Below are 20,947 nucleotides of genomic sequence, written 5' to 3'. Positions count from 1 at the left end.
TCCTCCCACTCTTGGACTTCAGGTTGGCTTTTGTGCCTCCGACATCTGTTTCCTCTGTGATGCCGGGCAGCTCGTTTCTACATTCAGCACCTTTGGCAGCTCAGGCCAATCATTGAAGTGCTCGAATCTCGAGTGTGTCCACCTGTGACTGGGGGAGCTGAATGAGCTGCCACATTTGTTGTTTTTGTACAATAGAAAACAAGCCGAGATCCCGCTTGCATGTCCCCTGGGGAAGGCAGTGGCTGTCCTTCCCTTTGTTGGGCAATCATCACCCATTCACCTGTCCAGGGTCCGCTGGCTCCCCTTCAGGTCCGGCCTGCGTGGCTGACAGATGGTCCAGCGTTCCAAAGAGCCGCTGCTTCCCTAAAGCAGAGGGCAAAAGTCAGGTGTGATAGGAGAGGAATTCTTTGTGCTCTCTGGTCTGGCTGCTTGGGATGTTTGGGGCGGAGATTCCCTCGTCAATAACTGATTTCTAAGATTGACAGTCAGGTGGAAGCATTGGTGGTGTGGGTCACAGCTTTACACACCCATGTGCCATTTATTTGGAGAGGCCCGGAACAATCCTGCTTGGAAATATCACTGTTTTCACTTAGACATTTGAAAATACAGGATAAAGGGCAGAGAGTCAGGAGGCTTTCTAAATATTTTCAGAATTTTAATGGTTATCCTGTGTATTGGGTTCTGGGTGACACTTTTTAACTACATTATTATCGGTGATTTATATGCCACGTAGTCCTAATTCCTTTTTTTGTATTAATATTTACATTTCATTATAGTTTGAGATGGTATTACCCTCACCCCAAGCTGATAAATTCTGCCATTTAATAATACAATTTAAGATATACCTTGATTTCTTCGAAAATATATATTTCAGCAATGTGATTTCTAAATATGCCTACATTATTAAAGCACTTTAAGTAATCTACTGTATTCTTTATTTTTCCAGTCCTTATGTAGATGAAAATTTCATTTTTGCTCTGGCAGCAGTGTTTTTCTGTTTAAAATAGCACAATTGTGTGAGAGATCTTGAGGCTACTGGAAATTGCTTTGTACTGAAGATATTTTATGAAGGCTAATGATTTAAGGTTCTGCAAAGCAGAGCTTTACATAGGGAAGCTTATTTGAGAAAAAGTTCAGAAGATTGGTCCTTGTCACTAATTAAAAACTACTTTGTCATTTTTACCTTAGACAATTAACAATCTAAAAAAATTAGTCATGAATTATTAATGGTCATTTCTATAGAGACTGCTCCACTTCTAACTATTCAGTAAATATGATCATTTATTTCTTTAAAATTAGTTACATAAATTTATGAAATTGTTACAAAGGTTCAGTTCAATTCACAAAACAAATTATTAAGGACTTGCTATGTGCCAGCACTTACCAAGACTTGATTTTGGGCTAAAAAGCATGGAAATAAAAAAGAAGCAAAAGATAGTGCCTGTCTTCAAGAAGCTTTCAATCTAACGAGAGAGGCCGCATGCAAAGCAATTCAAAGCAGGCTCTATGCAGGATAAATAGGAAGCAGTTAGCAGAAGGAGGGTCCTGGAAATAAGAGGAGTTGGGAAAGACTTCCTTTAATAGGTAGGATTTTAGGTGGACTTAAAGGAAATGAGGCGGGATCAGTGGTCAGGGAGAGAATGAGAGAGCATTCTGGAGAGGATGTGCAGGGTCAGGAGATAGAAGATCTTGTTCATGGAACAGCCAGGAGGCCAGTATCTCTGGCCTGCATGCCCGAAGCCGACTTAGGAAGAGTGGAAAGGGCCAGGGTGCCACCCAGAGCATTTTTGTATGTGGTCCTGGAGGTGAAAGGGAGCCCCCTGGAGCCTGGAGTAGGGGGGCATCAGGGCCAGATTGAGGCTTCAGGAAAATCCCCGTGGTGGTTGAATGGAGGATGAATTAGAATAGGGAAAGACCTGAGGCTGGCTGGCCCCTGGACAGACCGCTACAGTAGCCCCGGTGTGGAGGAGGAGAGACTGGCTCATACTCGACTGTGCTTCAAAGCTGAAATGCCCAGGCCTTGGACAAAGCTAGATTGTGGCCCCCTGGGGTGAGAGGCTGTGAGGAGGTCAGGATGACTTGCAGGTTGTGAGGCTGAAGGGTTGTCCTCTATAATCACAGGAACTGTCGTAGTGGGGGGAGGAGGACCCTGAGGTCCGCCTTGGACATAGTGAGTTTAAGGTGTCTCCTGGACATTGGGTTTGAGGTGCTTGAAAGGTAGAGAGACCTGAGGTCAGCAGAGCAGTTGGGGCAGGAAAGAATCTACAGCTTCGAGATTATCCCTAAAGCAGGTGTGAAGCCACGTAGAGGGATATGAGAAGAGCGCCCAGGACCAAATGGTGACCCTGCTGTGGTTAGAGAGTATGACCTGGAGGAAGACCACAGGACCCAGAGAGGGGAGAGTGACAAGCAGAGCCAACAGGGCTGAGAGGGCTGATAAAAGGATCGTTAGTTACTTTGGAGAGAGATTTGGAAAGGAATCCTCCCCTGCCCCCCCAAAAGGGTAAAATTTGATGGTCAATGGAAATGGAAGTAGTCTTATTTCCAAAACTGTCTTAAGTTTTTAATAAGCCCCTGGAAAGTCTTTACATTTTAAGCCATGATTACTATTTGCACCAACACTCATGGCAAATTCAGAATTTTTATATAAAAAATAGTTGTAAAAAGTACTAGAATTAAAGCATTACATTCCAGTGCTGTACATAGAAGCTCTCTGCACGTGCCCCCTCCCCCCCCCAATGAAAAATGCTTTGTCTTAAGAATCAGGAGACCTGGATTCTAGTTCTGGTTCAGGTGCTGATTCACTCTGTGACCTTTCTCTCTTTGGGATTTTTTTTTTTACATTAACCTGATAGAGTTAGACTAGCAAAATGTAGAACTCTTGAAGGGCAGGATTTTTTGGTTATCTTGTCCCTTTTTTTTCAATCTCCAATGCCTAATACCATGTGTATGGTAACATTATTAAACGTTTATTGAATTCATGTGGCCAGATTATTTCCAAGGTCCTTCCAGTACTAACATTTGGCAGTTCTTGTAACTCTTAAGAAAAAAAAAATCAAATAAACAGAAATCATTGGAAAAGTGGGAATTGCTAATAGGCCTTTTCTTATCTGCTCTTAAGTACAAAACATAAAACTGCTGTGATTTTAAATTGTTAATACTGACCTAGTAATTGGCTCTTGGGTTTACTATACAATTTTTCCTGCAAAATTGTATCTGTTTTTCTAGCTTGAAGTATATAGTCATAAATCAAATTAATTATGTTAATAAAATACCCAAAGAAGATAATTCTCATACCTTCTTACAGATTCTGAACAATTCTTGTGTCTTTTCTGGTCCATTTGAGATTCCTTTTCCCATTGCAGAATGATTAGTGTACTTATTTCTTTTCTTTTTATTCTTTTTTAAACCCTTACCTTCCATCTTGGAGTCAATAGAAGCTGGGAAGTGTCTGAGACCAGATTTGAATTTGGTCTCTAGGCCTGACTCTCAATCCATTGAGCTACCCAGATGCCCCCTAGTGTATTTATTTCTAAGGAAAAGTAGTGCTTTGGGAAAGTTTACTTTATATGAATTCAAATAACATTTGGAAATGCTATTCAATCTGCATCTGTTATCACAAGCTTGTGGATCCCATTTAATGTGTCTACACATATCACATGTAACGTGCACGCTTGCATCCACCCACTTCTACATTTACTTTCATAAAAACTGGTGTTTTTCCTCTTTTTGAAGAGGGCCAGTCACATCTCTAGGTGAGGCACCGTGGCCCCTGGTCACTCTTCCACTCATCAAAGTCCAGGGGTGAGACAAAGGCCGGGATGCCTGGCCCAGGCTTCAGAACCAATGACTTGGCATCATCCACCCACTTCGAGTCTCCTGGTTGGGGGGGTTTGAGGCTGCTGAGATGGGCTTCCTGTGCTGTGGCCGCTGTGCCTGCAGACCCTAAAAATAAAGGGGCCGGCAAGGGCAGCCCGAACTTTCTCTGACGAGCTACACAGTGCTGGGTGGATGGAAGGGAGAGTAGAGCGATGGCTAGGCTGGGCTGCCCCCGGGGGCCAGCTCACCCTCGTCTCACTTCTCACTTGCATGATTCCTTGTGACTGGGCCTCTCAGGGCCATGCTCAGGCATCCCTCTTGGAGGCTGCTGCATTCCTGGGTGTAGAAGCACGAGAGTCGCTTTATTTTTCAGGAAGCTTTCCTTCATTCATTTTTGTTCAGGATCACACACATAGTTAATGGCAGAACCAGTCCTCTGGGTTGGCTGTCTCTCTAGTGGCGACAATCAGTGGATAATCAGGAGACATCATTAAGGGCCCAGCACCAGGTCACGTGCTGGGGGGACAAAAGGAGCCTTGAAGAGGCTCAGAGTCCAAAGGACTAGGTGACCTCCGCTGGACTGAAACTGCCTGGAAATCCTCTAACACAGGCTCTAGGGGGCAGCACATACTGTTTGGTTTACTTGTCGATTTTCCCTTTTTCAGCACAACCAGTGAATAATTAACTTAATGACTAGAAATGTTGCCTGGCTTACAACCCTGGTGAATCTGTTTGGGAAGCTACTCTGGGCTAGGATTAAAATTTAAATGATTTTCAAAATCAGCCTCTCTTTCTGAGAGTCCTTTCTTATCCTCTTTAGAGAGACGGTGTTTTCTCTATGTATGCAGGTCTAATTATCCTGATCATTGGCCATAACATCCCATAAAGTACAAGACAAATTTATGCCATAGTGGAGTGATACGGCTCTCTTCCCACTGCTTTCTCTCCTCTAGGGAGAGTCAAAGGATGATATAAGATTTGAGAAATTGAACCTTCTGCTCCCTATAAGCATCCATAGAAGATGTATATGCATAGGAAATTGGTAGAAACATACTAAAAGCAAAAGCAATTAGAGGTGAAAATAGATTGTTACCTGGAAAATTTGTTAGAATTGAATTCTATTTACATTGTTTAGTGTTTCCTTTTTAATAACTAAATTAGTAGTTAGAAAAATGGAAATTAAAAACAAATTACATTTAGCAATGTCTTCTGAGTGAAACATCTCGAGTATAAACTTCTTTGTGCTTTATTTTGACATAGTAAGCGCCTTTCAGACATTTCAGATGGGATGTCTGATAGACATCTTAAAGTCAGCACTTCCAAAACTTGGCTCCTTTTTTCCTCCGAACTCTCACTACATTCACTCTGCTGTTCTGGGCATCATTGTTGTCTCAGGCCAGAAAATCAGGAGTCCTCCTGGTCTTGTCACTGTCTCACCCTCTTCATCCAGTCTATGGCAGAGACCTGGCCTCTGCTCCAGCCCTCAGACTATTGCCAAGAGTACAGGCCCTCCCCAGCTCCCCCTGGACAAGACTCTGCCTACTCCAGGTCTTTCTCCATTTAGCCACTAAAGAGATTTTCTCCGTGTAACATCTCTCTATTCAGTGAGCTCCTGGAACCTCCTATCATTTCCAAGATAAAATCTTTGAATAAGATTTTATAATATATTATAATATTTATAATATATATAAATATAATAAATATAAATAAAATGAAAGAAGATGGTATTTTTTAAACCCTTACTTTCTTCTTGGAATCAATACGAAGTATCGGTTTGGGTTTAAGTGACCTGTCCAGGGTCACCCAGCCAGGAAGTGTGCCCACCGACTTCTGTAGCTTCCTTTAAGACCCAACTAAGATGCCACCTTGTCCAGGAAGCCTTCCTTCTATTGGATGTAGTGGGTTTGTCCTGGATGTCGCTTGTGTTCATCTCTGCTTCCCTGAGTCTCCGTCGGTAGGCTGTGAGCTCATCAGGGGCAGCGACTGTCCTGTTTCGGCATCCCTAGAGCTTAGCCAGTGCCAGCACATGGTGGGCCCTCAATGAATGGGGATTAGCTGCCCGGATTTGGCACGATCCTTTACTTTTAAAGGCATGTGCTCTTCATCAGGGCCTCAGGATGCCGTGCAAAGGCACTTGTTCTCCCCTCGGGCCTCATTCTCCTTTGGTCCAGGTTCTGCCCCAGATGGCTCACTCCTCCTCTTCCTAGATGCCCTCTCTCACTTCTCTCGAAGTGCTCTGCCTGTCTCCCTGGATCTCTCTCTCTCTTTTTTTTTAACCCTCACCTTCTGTCTTGGAATCAATGCAGTGTATTGGTTCTAAGGCAAAAGAGTGGTAAGGGCTAGGCAATGGGGGTCAAGTGACTTGCCCAGGATCACACAGCTAGGAAGTGTCTCAGGCCAGATTTGAACCCAGGACCTCTCATCTCTAGACCTGGTTCCCAATCCACTGAGCCACTCAGCTGCCCCCTCCCCGGATCTCCTTTACTGGCCATCGTTTGTCTTTTGTCCCAAACAGCCAAGGGTGTGTGTCACGCCACCTCCAGCCTCATAGCTCAGCCGCTTCTTCCTTGGTATTCTCTTCTGCTCGCATGGCCTGTTACTCCTTCCCAGGCTGGATTCAACGTTTCTTGAATTCCCTCTGCACATGTCTGCCTGCCTGCTAGACCTTCCTGGCACATCCCTCGTTACCTATCCTCTATGCCCCAGCCGTATTCTGCCTCCGGCCTTCCATCTTCCTCTTAACAGTTCCGCCATCCAGCTTGGCGACCCGTGATTGTACCCCTCCGCGGCTCTCCCTTTTCTCTTTCCGCTCCATCTCATCCGCTTCCACCTCCACAACTCCCGCTCTTTCCCTTTCTCTCGGCTTACATAGCCACCGCCTGGATGTGGGCTTCGTAGTCCCAGAGCATCGCCCACACAGGGCCCTTCAGAAATGCTTGTTGTCTGATATAGCGTGAATTATTAGGACTTAAAATGGCAATTCCACATATTCAGGCGCTCTCATCATAATTGGCTGTGTATGTTTTGTTGTTAGTGATTTGGCACATGTAATGTCTCACCAGTGTCCTGAATTAAAGGAGAATGATCACACTTACCTTCCTTAACTAAGTTGATTAGTTTTCCAGGGCTTTTATCCCCCTTCGCCTTTTTCAGTATTTAGTCAAATTATAATTAGATAGACTCTCCGTTCCTTTCAGAAAATTCATCAAAGCATAGAGAAAAGCATTCTTTAAACTAAAGTAACAAGAAACTAATTCCACAGACTTGCTGTGTCCTAAAAGGGCCTTTTTGATCTTTTGCTAGAAGTGAGACTATTATTAAGATTGAAGTTTAAATAATTCAAAGTGTATCCAGCCAGCTTTATTGTTCAAATCTATCTTCAAAAATAGTAGGAAGAGTATATTTATATTTAGAAATGATTTTATCTAAAGCCTCTATTAGCCAAATCATGGGGTCTCATCCCTTATTCACCCATCAGTTATTTTCACTGTCCTGTATTGGTGGAGCCTCTAGAGGGCAGGACTAAGCACAGAGTAAAACACATAGAATCAGCTATATTATGTGAATAATTGAAAATAAAGGCAGAAACTGGAGAAACTTAGTTTGTACCTATGATAGTGCTTGGTACATAACAGGTGTTTAATTGATACTTGCCTGCTTAATTGATTGAGTTAAAACCCCACAAAAGCATGCCCAGATCCGAACCTAGATAATTTTTAATTGCCTAGTCAAGAGACTACATAGGTTTCTTGATGGTCATTGTGAACAATACACATTGTCTTCCAAACAAGTCTGTTAATAATGTAAGATTCCAAACAGCCAATTTGACCTAATTTAGATCAATCTGAACTTGTCTCGCATTCACAATGAGGCTGTAAGATAGAAATTAACCCCGGAAATCATTATATCTGTCAGAAACTGAAAAATCTCCTTTTCTTGGACACTCTCCAATATTAGGAAAAGCTAATAAGAGAATAGATATATTAGGTAGCTCAAGGAATTGTCAGATAGTCCTACCCACACAACTTGTGAGGTGGTAGGAATGATAGATTTTCACAAATACTATGTACCTCTTTTACTAAGAACTCTTAATTCTCTGTAAAGTAAAATTTTCATAAAGCTTATAAATATTTTCTTTCTATGGACAAAATTAACTTAAGGTAAGTGTCTTTTGCATGTTTGTTGATAGATTCTGGAGAATCTTTGATCGTTCTTAATCATGAAAATAGCTACCTTGGTTATTGGCCAAGTATTCCTGGCTTGAAATAGTCATCCTATTAAACTCTTACTTTGTGTGCCAGTCTAAGGGCTGGGTATTCAAATATAAGCAGAATTAAAGACAGACCCTGCCTTCAAGGAGGGAGAAGACTGACTGCAGGAAAAGGAAACTGGAAGGGGGAGAAAGGGAAAAGGAGATGGTACCTGCCCAAAGTTTGGTGGTAAAGTCTGGAGTCAGGAGGAGAGCCAGGGAAGGATGACTGCTGGGCAGAGCAGCCTTCTAGGGAAGACCCACTTAATCAATGGGATCAATGTAGGCACAATCCAGATTCTTGAAATCCGGTTATTGAAGGGGACCTTTGTCTTTAAAAAATAGCAGTCTTAAACCCTTTTTCTATCTCTCTCATTTTTTAAAAACATTATTTTATTTGGTCATTTCCAAACATTATTCATTAGAAACAAAAATCATTTTCTTTTCCTCCCCCCCCCCACCTCTCCCATAGCCGACGCGTGATTCCACTGGGTATCACATGTGTTCTTGATTCAAACCCATTTCCGTGGTGTTGGTATTTGCATTAGAGTGTTTGTTTAGAGTCTCTCCTCTGTCATGTCCCCTCAACCGCTGTAGTTGGGCAGTTGCTTTTCCTCGGTGTTTCTACTCCCACAGTTTGTCCTCTGCTTATGGATAGTGTTTTTTCTCCTAGATCCCTGCAAGTTGTTCAGGGACATTACACAGCCACTAATGGAGAAGTCCATCACCTTGGATTGTACCACAGTGTATCAGTCTCTGTGTACAATGTTTTCCTGGTTCTGCTCCTCTCTCTCATTTTTAAAAAAATCCTTTCTTTATGTCTTAGAATCAGTACAGGTATTGGTTCCAAGGCAGCAGACTGGTAAGGACTAGATAAGTGGGGCTAAATGACTTACTCAGGGTCACACAGCTAGGAAATGTCCAAGGCCAGATATGAACCCCGGTCCTCTCATCTCCAGGCCTGGCTTTCAATCCACCGAATCTCTGCTTTTACACCATTTTAAGGGAATCTAATAAGAAATGATCAAAATATCATCATCACATCAAATTCATATACACGTCATGTTTGATCGCCATGAAGCAAAACACAAGGCCAAAAGCATATTTTATAGATGAAGGTGCTGCAGATTTAGTCATTTGCCTCATGATTATTCACTTTAAAGGAATCTCATGAACTTTAGAATATGGAGAATTCTTGTTGAATTGTAGCATTTGATTACTTTTAACATTTTATCCAGCATCCACTAAAACCTTGTTCTAATACCTTGTTGTGGCAAGGGGGTGATGCTAAACACTTAAAGGGTATTTTGGCCAATTATAAGTTCCAGCGAGTCTTAGCAGATGAGAAAAGCTTCAAGTATGTAAGCAGTTAGTGGTTACCCATCATCTGAGAATCAGCCTAATTTGGAGAGACTCATTAACAGGGGACTGGCTGCTGGCCACACCCGTGCAAACCATATCTCTCCAAGGTATAGGAGTGTTGAAGAGAGGGAGGTAATCACGTGAAGCCATTTAAAGGGGAACTTATTTTATATGAACAACATTATAGAGGGGGTTTATCCTGTTTTAATGATGTTATGAAGCTACGGTGGTGTTTGTAGGCCATTATCTGTATGTAGAGATGAAGCTAAAGGTTTAGTTTTGCCTAAGTAGGGGGGAAAAATCTACTTATTTATTTTGTTTGATTTTTACTTTCTCTCTTCTATCTTTGTATCAGTTCTAAGACAGAAGGACAAGGGCTAAGCAATTGGGGTTAAGTGACTTGCCCACAGTCACTCAGATAGGAAATCTCTGTGGTCAGATTTGAACCCAGCACCTCCTGACTTAGGTTTGTCACTTTATCCACTGAACTACCTTAGCTGCCCCAAAAAGTTTGCATTTCAACAGTCATATTTCAGTCAATTGCTGTGTACCAGACACTGTGCTAAGTATTAGAGCTACTATTAGAATAAAATCATCCTGGCTCCCACAGAGTGTATTTTCTAGTCAGGGACACAAAAAGCACAAATATATTTATATATAGGACAGACATAAAGAGAATAAATACAAAGTTGTTGGGGAGAAAAGGCTTCATGTAGCAAGTGGTACTTACTTTGATAGAATCAAGGACTGAGTGAATGCCAGACATGGAACATGATAAGCTCAGATAGTAGCGACATGTTCCCAGGCAATAAAGGAGTAGGAAGATATTCTAAGTGTTAGAACATTGGTCTGCACAAGTCACGTTAGACTTTCTCCCCTTCCCCTTTTCCAACAAGTTTAACATTTTTAGTGCAACTCCAATCGAACATTATCCTTAGCCTTTTTGAAACAAGTTGTGATGTTGTGTTTTCTCTCTTCCTCCAGGAAAAAGTGCTATTTTGAAGTGTCTCCTGAACATTCACAAAATTTTTCAAGAGAATGACCCAGCATATATTCTAAACGATCTCTATATCTCGGATTATTGCATATGGATTCAGAAAGCCAAGTAAGCTGTGAACACGCTTGTGAATGTGCCTCTGTTAAAGCATTGGAAGCGAGCCTATTTTCTGAACATCTTAGTGAGCGTAAATATGAAATAATTTGAGTAGGAAGGAAAGCTAAACGCGCCAATACCTAAAAATGAAAGGGATGAAGGCAGCTGACTGAACTCTTTAGTCAAAATAGTATTGAGTTGTTGAAGGAGTCTTAATGCTTATACGTTGTCTAGTATAACTGATGCTCACCTATCCAGTGCTTCTTTGTTTACTGTTCAAATTTTACATCTCAAAACAGATCTTGTGTATTAAGGGACATCTGCCTACAGTTAAAAGGCCTGAGGAGAAGAATGTAGCCATTGACAGGACAGATTGTCGATCATCCAGAGCCTTTGGAGTATAATATAGCATGGCAGAGCCCTTTTAGATGTATTATTTCTTATACTCCTCACAAAAACCCTGGGATAAATAGATGCTGTTGTGATCTCCACTTCTCTTCAGTTGAGGAACCTTTTGTGCCTTGCTGAGGTTCACAGGTCTGAGGGAAGTCAGATTCAACAGTAACAAGTGATCTAGGGTAATTCTTTCTTTAAAAATATTTTATTTTCCCAATTGCTGTAATAACAATTTTCAACATGCATTTTCTGAAATTATAAGATCCAAATTGCCTCTCCTTCTTCCTTCTCTTCCTGTTTCCAGAAGATGGTAATTTTGATCTGGTTTATACATAGATTGTCATGCAAAACACACTTCCATATTGGTCATTGTTGCAAGAGAATACTCACACAAAATCAAAACCCCCAAATGAAAACACAAACTAAAGTGAAAAATAGTGTGCTTTGATCTGCATTCCAACCACAGCAGTTCTTTCTCTGGAGGCGGAGAGCATTCCTTGTCCCGAGTCCCTCCAAGAGGCCCTGATCAGTGAAGTGCTGAGAGGAGCCAAGTCTTTCCCAGTTGATCATTGAACAGTATTGCTGTTACTGTGGACGATGTTCTCCTGGTTCTGTCACTTCACTCTGCCTCACTCTGAAGGTCTTTCCAGCTTTTTCTGAAATCTGTTCATCCTTTCTTAGAGCACAGTAGTATGCCATCACCATCATCTGCCAAATTTCTTCAACCATTTTCTGGGTCAATTCTTAAAAATACCTGTAACTAATGGTGTATGGAATGAGCAATCGCACATGGAAATCTGGAGTTTTATAGGTTTTGTTCTGTGTTCCATTTTATTCAAGAAATAAGAAACATGTTGTGTTAAGTCTAAAGATGCAACTGAGTTTAATTTGGTGAAGTATCTGGATTATTTGTTCCATGGATCATGGATTCCAAGGATCCATAACAGCATAGATTTAGAGTTAGAAGAAACCTTACATTGAGTCCAGGGCATCTTTATGGTTGAGGAAATGGAGATCCCAAAGTGTTTTTAGAGCCTTCCATTTTATGAGCTGTTTTCTGTTAACTGAGCATGTGGGAGGTTGTCGTGTACAAGTCCACTGAAGGAATACATGATATTTAGGGAAATTACAACTCTTCAAATATTTGAATGCGTCTCCAAAGGAACAGGAATTGGATTATTCACCTTTTGCCTCTGTTACTGTGCCCTGGCCCTTTATGCTATCTGGGATATCTTGCCTTACTTCCTTCAGAATAAGCTTCAGGAGACTGCCTTGTTATACTGCCTTGTATAAATGCTGTCTCTTCTTCTTTCCCCGCAACATAATGTAGGCTTTCTTTGAAGATGAAGACTTTGATTAGTGCATTTGTGTCACCAGCACCTATATATATCCCCTTAAGAACTTCTTTCTGCTTGTGTTCCATCCATATTTTTAAACTTTTTTTATTGATACCTTTTTCTCTTCTTATTATTATCGCTATACTTCCCTCCTATGTTCCCCCTACTCTCCCCAAAAGCCCTCTAATAAATTACACAAAACAAATGCATACATCAGGCCTAAAAATGTAAAAGTTTCTTGCACTTTTAATGCATTACTTCTCTGTCAGAAGAAGAGAAGCGTGATTCATTATCATACTGAACAGTGACCAATCAGTGTACTGTTTATACTTCTTTAGTCATTCAAAGTTGTTTTCTTTTACAATTCTTTCTCTTGACTCTTGTATATTTGTATTTCATAGTTTCTCCTCAACTTTAGTTCCTTCATCTGGAATACTTAAAAGTTCACTGCTCTATTAAAAATCCATTCTCAGCTTCTCCCCCAAGGATTATACTGTTTTTCAGGATAAGTTTTCTTTTTTGTGAGCCACTATCTTTTGCTTTTGGGGATATTTTTCCTTTCTTTTTTTGGTTGTTGCTGCCAAGTCTTGTGTGATCCTGATTGTGGTTACTTGAACTCTTTCTTTTTGGCTGAGTAGAATATACATATTTTAAAAAATTGGCTTGAAATCTCTAGATTTTGACCAGGACATTTGTGAATGTTTTTAATTTAGCATTTCTTTCAGGAAAGGTGAGTTTTTTTTCAATTTTCAGGTTTCTCCCTCTAGTTCTAATAGATCCTAGGCAGTTATGTAATTTCTTGAAATGTTGTATTCAAATTTTTTGTCTGGTCTTGGTTTCAGGCAGCCTAATGATTCTTAGATTATTACTCCTTGACTTGTTTTCTTGGACATTAAAAAAAAATTAAATATTTTACCCCTTACTTTGGTGCACAGACAGGCTTGCTTGTTACCTCCCTTTTCAGAGCACTGCCCTCTATCGGGAGTACTTGTGAGAACTCATGAGTTACCTGAGTTTGAACTGGTTTCCCTGGATTATTACTACTTCCACAAGCTTCTGTGTTTGTCTGAGTTTATATTCTCTTCCCTGATGGCAGCTCTTCTCACTGGACCCACTGGCTTCTTTCTGCATGTACCTAACCTCTGCTAGCTACCCTTGGTCTCTGTGTATTTCTGGACTGGATGGAAGACCTGTTCTTTGGATTTCTTTGTTTTTGTCTTCCTGGGATCCTTTTCAGATATTTGCAAGGCGTATATGTGGGAGAGCTGGGCTTTTCTACAACTCTCCAGATTGCCATCTTAGTTGGAAATTCCAGTATGATGATTTGATTCCTAGGAGACACCTAAGAAATATTTTTTAATTGATTTATGTTTAGACTTATAGAACAGAATTATGACCAATAGGTAGAAGTTATAAGGAGGTGGATTTTGACCCAGGATGATTTTTTAAAATCTTCTTTATAGAAGTAATTTTTATTAGTATCTTATTTATTGCATCACCTACATTTTCCACAGTGTTTCATCCCTAACTCCCTCCCTACCAGAGAACCATCTTTATAATAAAGAATATTTTAAAAGAAGAAGAAAGAGAAGTCAAAGCCAGCCAGGATATATGCATATTTCACACTCATGGTTCTCCACCTCTGCAAAGAAGCAGAGTTCATATCACCTCTTTGTGCCGAGTTTGGCCATTATAATTATTAGAAAGCAGTCTGGTTTGTTGCTCTTTCCATTTTAGATCAGAAATTCTCAACAATTACAGGTACCCATAATTGAAATTACTCTGAACAATTATAAGTTCCCCTTCCCTAGAGGGTTCTGGTGATGTGGAGTTGTCAAAAGCTTAAACTGGCTGGAGTGACGATGATCACTCCGGCCTAGATATGCCTCGTGTCCAAGGAGGTAAAAAGGTGTGCTATTGGGCAGGGGAAGCTTCCTGGGAGGGTTGGAGGACCTGCTTCATCTTCTCCGCCCTGCCTGCTAGCACCTTCTCAGCATTCCGGGGACAAGGAGAGAGCCGGCCAACTCAGCTCTGTCCTGGAGTCGTAACCTCCGTGTCTGTGGTGGGTCCTGACTGTGGTTGGTCACTCACAGTTGTAGACCGTAATTTGTCAGGAATGTTATAGAAAAGGGGTTTATCTTTCAGAAAGGGGTTGAACTCAGGGTCCTTCTCTGATTCCCTAATTCCATGTCTTTACTGAAATGAGTGTTCAAAAACAATGGGAGAGCATTCATCTGGATTTCTTTTCAAATCCACAGGCACGTTTTCCTTTAAAAACTGGCTTGTCTTTTGTAGATGGCTTTTTAATACCTAATATAATTATACCTTGGTTTAGAATTGGCATAAGTGGCTTTTTATTTTCAACTTTTGATTACGGGAAGTAGTCATATTTCACAACTTAAAGAAATAAAGAGATAATTAGGTTAGCCTTTAATACTGAAAATGCTAAGACACTGCTAAAGACAACTCATATTAATGTACAGCAGGTGGTCTCAGTGTTTGTGTGGAAAATCCAGATTCAGCCAGATGGAAAATTACATCTTTAACCCCTGAGGTCATAATGGCATGTCATCACCTCACTTGATCCTCCCGCTAATTGAGCTTATCAAACACCCTGCTGTCATTTCCTGTTATTACTCTCGTTTTTGTAATAAAATTAAATTTAATTTGTCTGTTCATGCAGGATTTTGCATTTGTTAGCAGTGGTATTTCAGGTCAAGGATGATATAAACTTATAGGATGACTGTCATACATACCTGCATTTGGTTTCCATTAGTTGCTTTATTTATTCATGACTTTCCTTTTAATTTTAGAAAAGGAAGAAAATTTCATGAATATAGATGACCTCAAGTTATAGTGGAAATAATGAGTCTTTTCCTTTTAAAACTGTTTTTATTTGGTTTTAAATTATGGAAAAGAAACTAATGTTTTAGGCCAAGAGACTACATATTTCTTGCGTGTGGATCCTGGTTTATTTCATTAACCCTGTGACATTTCTTTATCACATATAGGTGAGATAATTGAGAATCTGTATATTGGAAGAAATAGAATGATTTAGTGCCAGAATTTGGTCTAGAATGCTCATGTTGCCTCCCAGAATTCTACTTCTCTCTCCTACAGCTCTTTCTCCTTTTCTCCATCCTTTCTGTAAAGGGGAAAAGCCTGGCCTTTCCTGTAACTAAAATACCTTTCCCCAACTCCTTGGTGGATTTGCCTTTTTGAAGAAGAGTCTGACTTAGCTTCTATTGAGGTACCTAACGGGATCCCCAATTTTAATAGTGAAGCTGGGTTATCAGGCATATATAGTTTAAAATTGTGTGTGTCTTTCTATTTTTTATCATTTGTAGTTCCAAATTCTCTTTTCTTATAGCTCCTCTCCCCAACCCATTGAGAAGGCAAGTAATATGATAACTATAAAGATACGAATGCTATCCATAAATATACTCGTGGAGAAACCTTGCAAAATAATTATTCCCCTCACTTTTAAGATTTGCTGCTAAGAACGACAACATAATTCAGCAATACTTATTCTCTGAACTGTAAAAAGGACTCGTACTTACTAGAAATAGAGTGAAATAATTTAATTACATAATAAAAAATTCTTTGAATTTTGCAACATCTTTCTTTAGAAGAACTTAAAGCACACAACTATAAAAATTATCACAAATCTGAGGTCTGAACAAAATATGATGGGGACATTTGAGAATTTATATTACATTTTAAAATAGAAATGACCTTGTCACCAACAATACTTTTGGATACATCATCTTTATGACATTTTCAGCTGTAGGGGGAAGCTAATGAAAAATTATTTAGTGGAATTTTTATTTTAATATTTTTAATTTGAAAAAAATAAATTTTTGAATGTCATCAATTTATGATAGATAAATAATATTTTTCCAACAGAGACTGATGAGAACAAGTTTCCTGAATTAAAGTACTATAGGTTTACCCAAGAAACAATTTTGAGTTTCATAAACTGTTTTTTAGTTTATTCCTCTTAGACCAAAAAGTTGCCAAAATCACAATTCATGTCTTGGATGTTTTTGTTTGTTTGGGAATTACTTTTGATATTGGCGTAGCTGATTTAGAGGATTGGTGATTTTGCTTCCTGGATTTCAATTTTTTTCAAGTTTTTGATTGAATTTTGGGTGAACAAATTGTTCTTCTCTACTTTTGTTCATAAATCTTTTTGCATCCTGAAGAGTATTCACTTGTACTTTGAATGAGTATGGCTGATAACTAATTAATTACAATTTTAGAAATCATTCTAGAAGTCTTTGACATACATTTTAAAAAGTATTTTGGATTGTATTTAACATAAAACTTGGGTAACAGATTTTGAATCCTTGAATACAGAAACAGTTGTACAATCACCACACCTAGAAAAATCTGTGTTTTATATAGCTTTGTCAGGAGAGTCATTTGAATGGAGGTAAAAGTAAGCTTTTTTCCTAAATTAACAAGCAGTTTAGTAGAATGTTCTTTTCCTCTGCTAGTTGAGATTGAAATTCAATCCATTTTGTATCTTAATTACCTCAACTGAAGTCATTAGAGAGTTGGTATTTTATTGTGAGAGGTGTGAAACCCCCTAAATAAACCAGATTAATTACTTTTACATTATGGCATGAAGGTGATAAGACTGATTATGATTTTTCATTTCTTTTCCTTTCCCGCTCTAGGAATTGTGAATTAACTCCTTCTGTGGCAGTTAGAAACTAACCAAATGATAAGATCTAGGAAATGTATTTTTTGTTTGTTTGTTTAAAAGAAAGAGTGAAATAACTGACATTCTAAATAGTTAAAACACATTTTCCAGATATGTAACTTTCCATGAATAATGTCTTAAAATTCAATTCAGTATTTTAATGACAGTTTACTGAACAACTACCCCATGAAAGGCACTCAGAAGGCTACAAAAATGAATTAGACTACATTTTGATCTATAGGAATATAAGATATATTTGTAGGACCAGGTAGGGGAATAAGTAGGCTAAAATGTGAATTAAATTATAAACCCTTTGAAGGCAAGAACTGTGTCTTATTTCAACTTTTTAATCTAGGGTGGCTAGCACAGTGGCACATTGTGGGTTTCTGAAAAGTACTTGTTGAATTGAACCAATGACTATAATTCCAAGCCTGTGACCATGTGTGAGATGGATGTTCTGAAGCTTCAAAGGAAGGGGGCTTAACTCTGGCTGTTTGGGAGGGGATTTGGGAGTGAATCAGCAATCCAAGAGCCAGAAATAACGAATAAAAGGGACACCGTTGTTCTGTATCTTCAGGGGAGAGACGAGCATGTTTTTGGGGGGAGGAAGGCAGCAGAAGAATGGGGGGGCTTTGGGAAAAGCTTCATGTCAAAGACGCCTCCTGGTCTGAGTCTTGAAGGAAACTTTGGGATTCTGTGAGGTGAACATGAAGTGTGTATTCCCAGTGTGGAGGACAATCGTGACAAAGGCTCAGATATAAGAAATGGCTGTCCTCTTTGTGGAACCACAGTGAGAAGGGCCTCTTGGCTGGATTATTAATGGTGTGAAGGAAGCGCTGTGTGCAGGAGGGCGAGCAGGACCTTGGAGGACCTTAAATGCCAAGCAGAGGGTTTGGGGAGGGGTGCCATGATATGCCTTTAAAAAATGTACTAAATGGCGGGGCCAGAAACCAAGACTGAAGGTCAAAGGGAGATGGATGGATTTGGGTGGGAAAATCTTGATTTCATGTTTGAACTTTTTGAGTTTGAGGTGCCAGAAAATGTTTAGCTGGAGATGGCCAGTGGGACATGGGGCTCAGAGCCTTAGAGATCATGGCCATGATGGTGAGCCTTTTAGAGACTGAGTGCCCAAACTACCCTCACGCCACCTGGGAGCTGCCCCCTCGCCTCAGACATGAGGGAGGAAGTGCTGTCATTGGGCTGCTGGGCAGAGGGGTGGAGGATGGAGAAATATTCTCAGACACTCATAGAGGAAGGAGGGGAGCAGCCTACTCCAGCATGCATGCCATGGATTTGCCAACACAGATCTGGTGCAATCCCTTTAGTGATGAGGAAACTGAGACCCAGAACAGAGATCTGGAACTAGAGAGAGAGAGGAGATGCAGAACGGTTCTTTGGGGTGAGGACCAGCCCATTAAAAGTGGCAGCCGGAGCCATATTGGAAATGAAATGACACTGGGGAGGGCAAAAGGGTGGTCAGAGCAGTCAGGAGAAGAATGAGAAAGGGGAAAATGCTGCTTGGTTTGAGGAAAAGAAGATCTTAGAATTCAGGCTATCATTAAGGATGAATGTCTGGTGATAGAAGTTAAAAATTATACTGTGTGTCATGTAATCCTGTATCAAAATTAGTCCTTAGATAGTATTTCCTTTGTTACATGAAACCATCTGGAAAGTGTACACTGAAATAAGTTTTCTTTTTTGTTTTTAAAGGATTATTGGTTGACGTCCAATTTGAGAAGTAGCATAGTATAGAGTTCTAGAATAAATGTGGATGTGTGCCATCTCTCAGACCTCTAATATGTGTTTTTTTAGATTCTTTCTTAAAGGGTGCCGAGATGTCAGCAAACTTCAGTCATGTCTTTGGAGTAACACATTCATTCCTTTTTACTGATATCCTCCACCCCCCCCCACCCCCCAAATTAATACTGTACTTTGCGTGTAAGTATACACCTGTCTTCCAGAAACAGCCTTTAAAAATCTGTCATTCTTCTAATCCAGACATTTCTGTCTTGGAGAAAGATCCCAAATGACCTGACACCCCCCCACACACACACACCCACACACCCTCAGGTAGCTCTCCAGCACTCAAGTTTGGTGAGAACTCCCCTTCTGCTTCATTTAATGGAGCAAGGTCACTCTCCTAAGCCATCCCCTCTAAGACTGACTGCCCAAAACAAATGCTGGGCTTTTCAGAAAATGAGGAAAGAGGGTCAGGCCCTTTGGGCGTTGCTAACCATTCTTTCCATGGGGAGGGAAACGCAGGAGATGTATTTCATTCTAAGTATGGTTCTCAACCTTCATTCTGGGTCCTTGGATTTGAGAGTTAGGCCTAAGAGAAAAGAGAAAAAATGTGGAGAAACATTTGTTCTTTTATATTTTCAGTTGAATTGAAAATAAAGTTTTAAAAATGCATTTACCTTGGGAAAGTAAACTATCCTTCCCGCAGGGTGGGGCATATCATTTATCCCTCAATTCCCATTGGAAAGGTCACTCCTTAGTGAAATCATGTTCCTTCCCTTCTGTTTTCTCTCACTTGGGATACCTTCTTTGCTTCGGTGAAATGACTCTCAGTAGTGTAGATATGCTGTCTACTCGCGCCATTCTGCCTTCAGCTCACATATGAAGCACTCAGTTGATCTCTTTAGGGTTTCTTACTCTTCTTATATGACTAATACTTTTTCTGTCCATGCATAACATTAATGATTTTCTATGTTCACTTAAATATAAAATGTAGAGTCATTTTATGGAAGGTGGGTGACTTTTGAAAGATAGATTAGGTTGACCTAATAAAGACTAGAGAGGCGGCTATTGCTTAGTGGTTAAAGTGCTAGGCCTTATAAAGATAATTTAAGGGTTGTGATTTAAAATCTAAATTAATTGGTCACCAGGGAAAATCCCAAATAAAATACCCAAGTCAGTCTGGAATTTTATGTTAATTTTAATTAATATAGAGGGAAGGGTTTAAGGAGAAGAGGGAAGAGTGTATAGGGTTTCTCCCACCTGGCCTGTGCCAGGGGGAGTTCAAGATCTCCACTGCTAGGCCTCTGAAGGAGATTAGAGGCTTCTAAGAGGATAAAGTTTGGAAAGTAAAGGAGGGAAAACTCAGCCAGAAACTTACCATTGAACCGGACAATAGCTGTAACCATGCCAAGATGCTGAAACGCCCAGCAAGCTGCCACCAACCAACTCTCCGCCGCCCAAGGTACCAGAGAGAGGAAGTGATGTGAAATATATAGACCTTTTACTCTTGTGTCCCCTCTAAATTTTCACATCTACTAATCTTATCAGAGGCTTTTCTCTAGGACTGCCCATTCTTTAGTTCTCATCTTCTTTGATTAGATTATATCTTTTGAGTCACTTAACCCTTTGTTAAGTTCACCTTTTGTTAGTTAATTAACCTTTTTGTGATTAATTTACCCTTTATAGTTACTTAACACCTTTTTGTATTAAGATCTTAAAATAGACTTAGCCTAAAGTTTTAGCTTCACTATAAAGTATGAACTAAGTACCTTCATTGTTCAATCAGTAGATTACAATTTCATCTTCTCCATAAAGTAAGATCTAAGTAGGGTGGAGTAATCGAAATTTCACAGCCTGGAATCAGGAAGACCTGAGTTCAAATCTAGCCTCAAATACGTCCTAATTGTACGACCTTGGACAAGTCACTTAACTTCTGAATGCCTGACAAAAAGATCCACTAGATCCATTAGAGAAGGAAATGGCAAAACCATTCCAATATCTTGACAAGAAAAATCTCATGGATAGCTATTGCTCATGGGGCCACGAAGGGTTGGACACGACTGCAAAGAATGCAGAATAATTTGTTTATTTCATTGTTATGCTAAAAAGTGTGTGTGTGTGAACACACACACACACACACACACACACACACACACACACACATATAAATAATTTATAAAAGGTTTACTGACACTTACCAATAAATCCAATTTTGCTTATCCTTTTCCATGAAGCTAATTATT

General features: G+C 40.0%; 1 protein-coding gene across 5 annotated transcripts in view; it reads left to right on the top strand.

Annotated features, from left to right (window-relative positions):
- The window catches only part of SHQ1 (SHQ1, H/ACA ribonucleoprotein assembly factor), an 87,005-nt gene that overhangs the window by 41,875 nt on the left and 24,183 nt on the right, over positions 1-20,947 (top strand). For all 5 annotated transcript variants that reach the window (XM_001373278.4, XM_007500094.3, XM_056804430.1 and 2 more), the window contains exon 10: positions 10,415-10,535. In XM_001373278.4, the coding sequence (XP_001373315.1) occupies positions 10,415-10,535 (121 nt within the window). The remainder of the gene's footprint in view (positions 1-10,414; positions 10,536-20,947) is intronic.

Source organism: Monodelphis domestica, chromosome 7, assembly GCF_027887165.1.
Source record: "Monodelphis domestica isolate mMonDom1 chromosome 7, mMonDom1.pri, whole genome shotgun sequence".
In the NCBI taxonomy this organism is placed as follows: Eukaryota; Metazoa; Chordata; class Mammalia; order Didelphimorphia; family Didelphidae; genus Monodelphis; species Monodelphis domestica.
The sequence above is the reverse complement of the archived record's forward strand: the minus strand, read 5'-3'. Positions and strand labels throughout refer to the sequence as shown.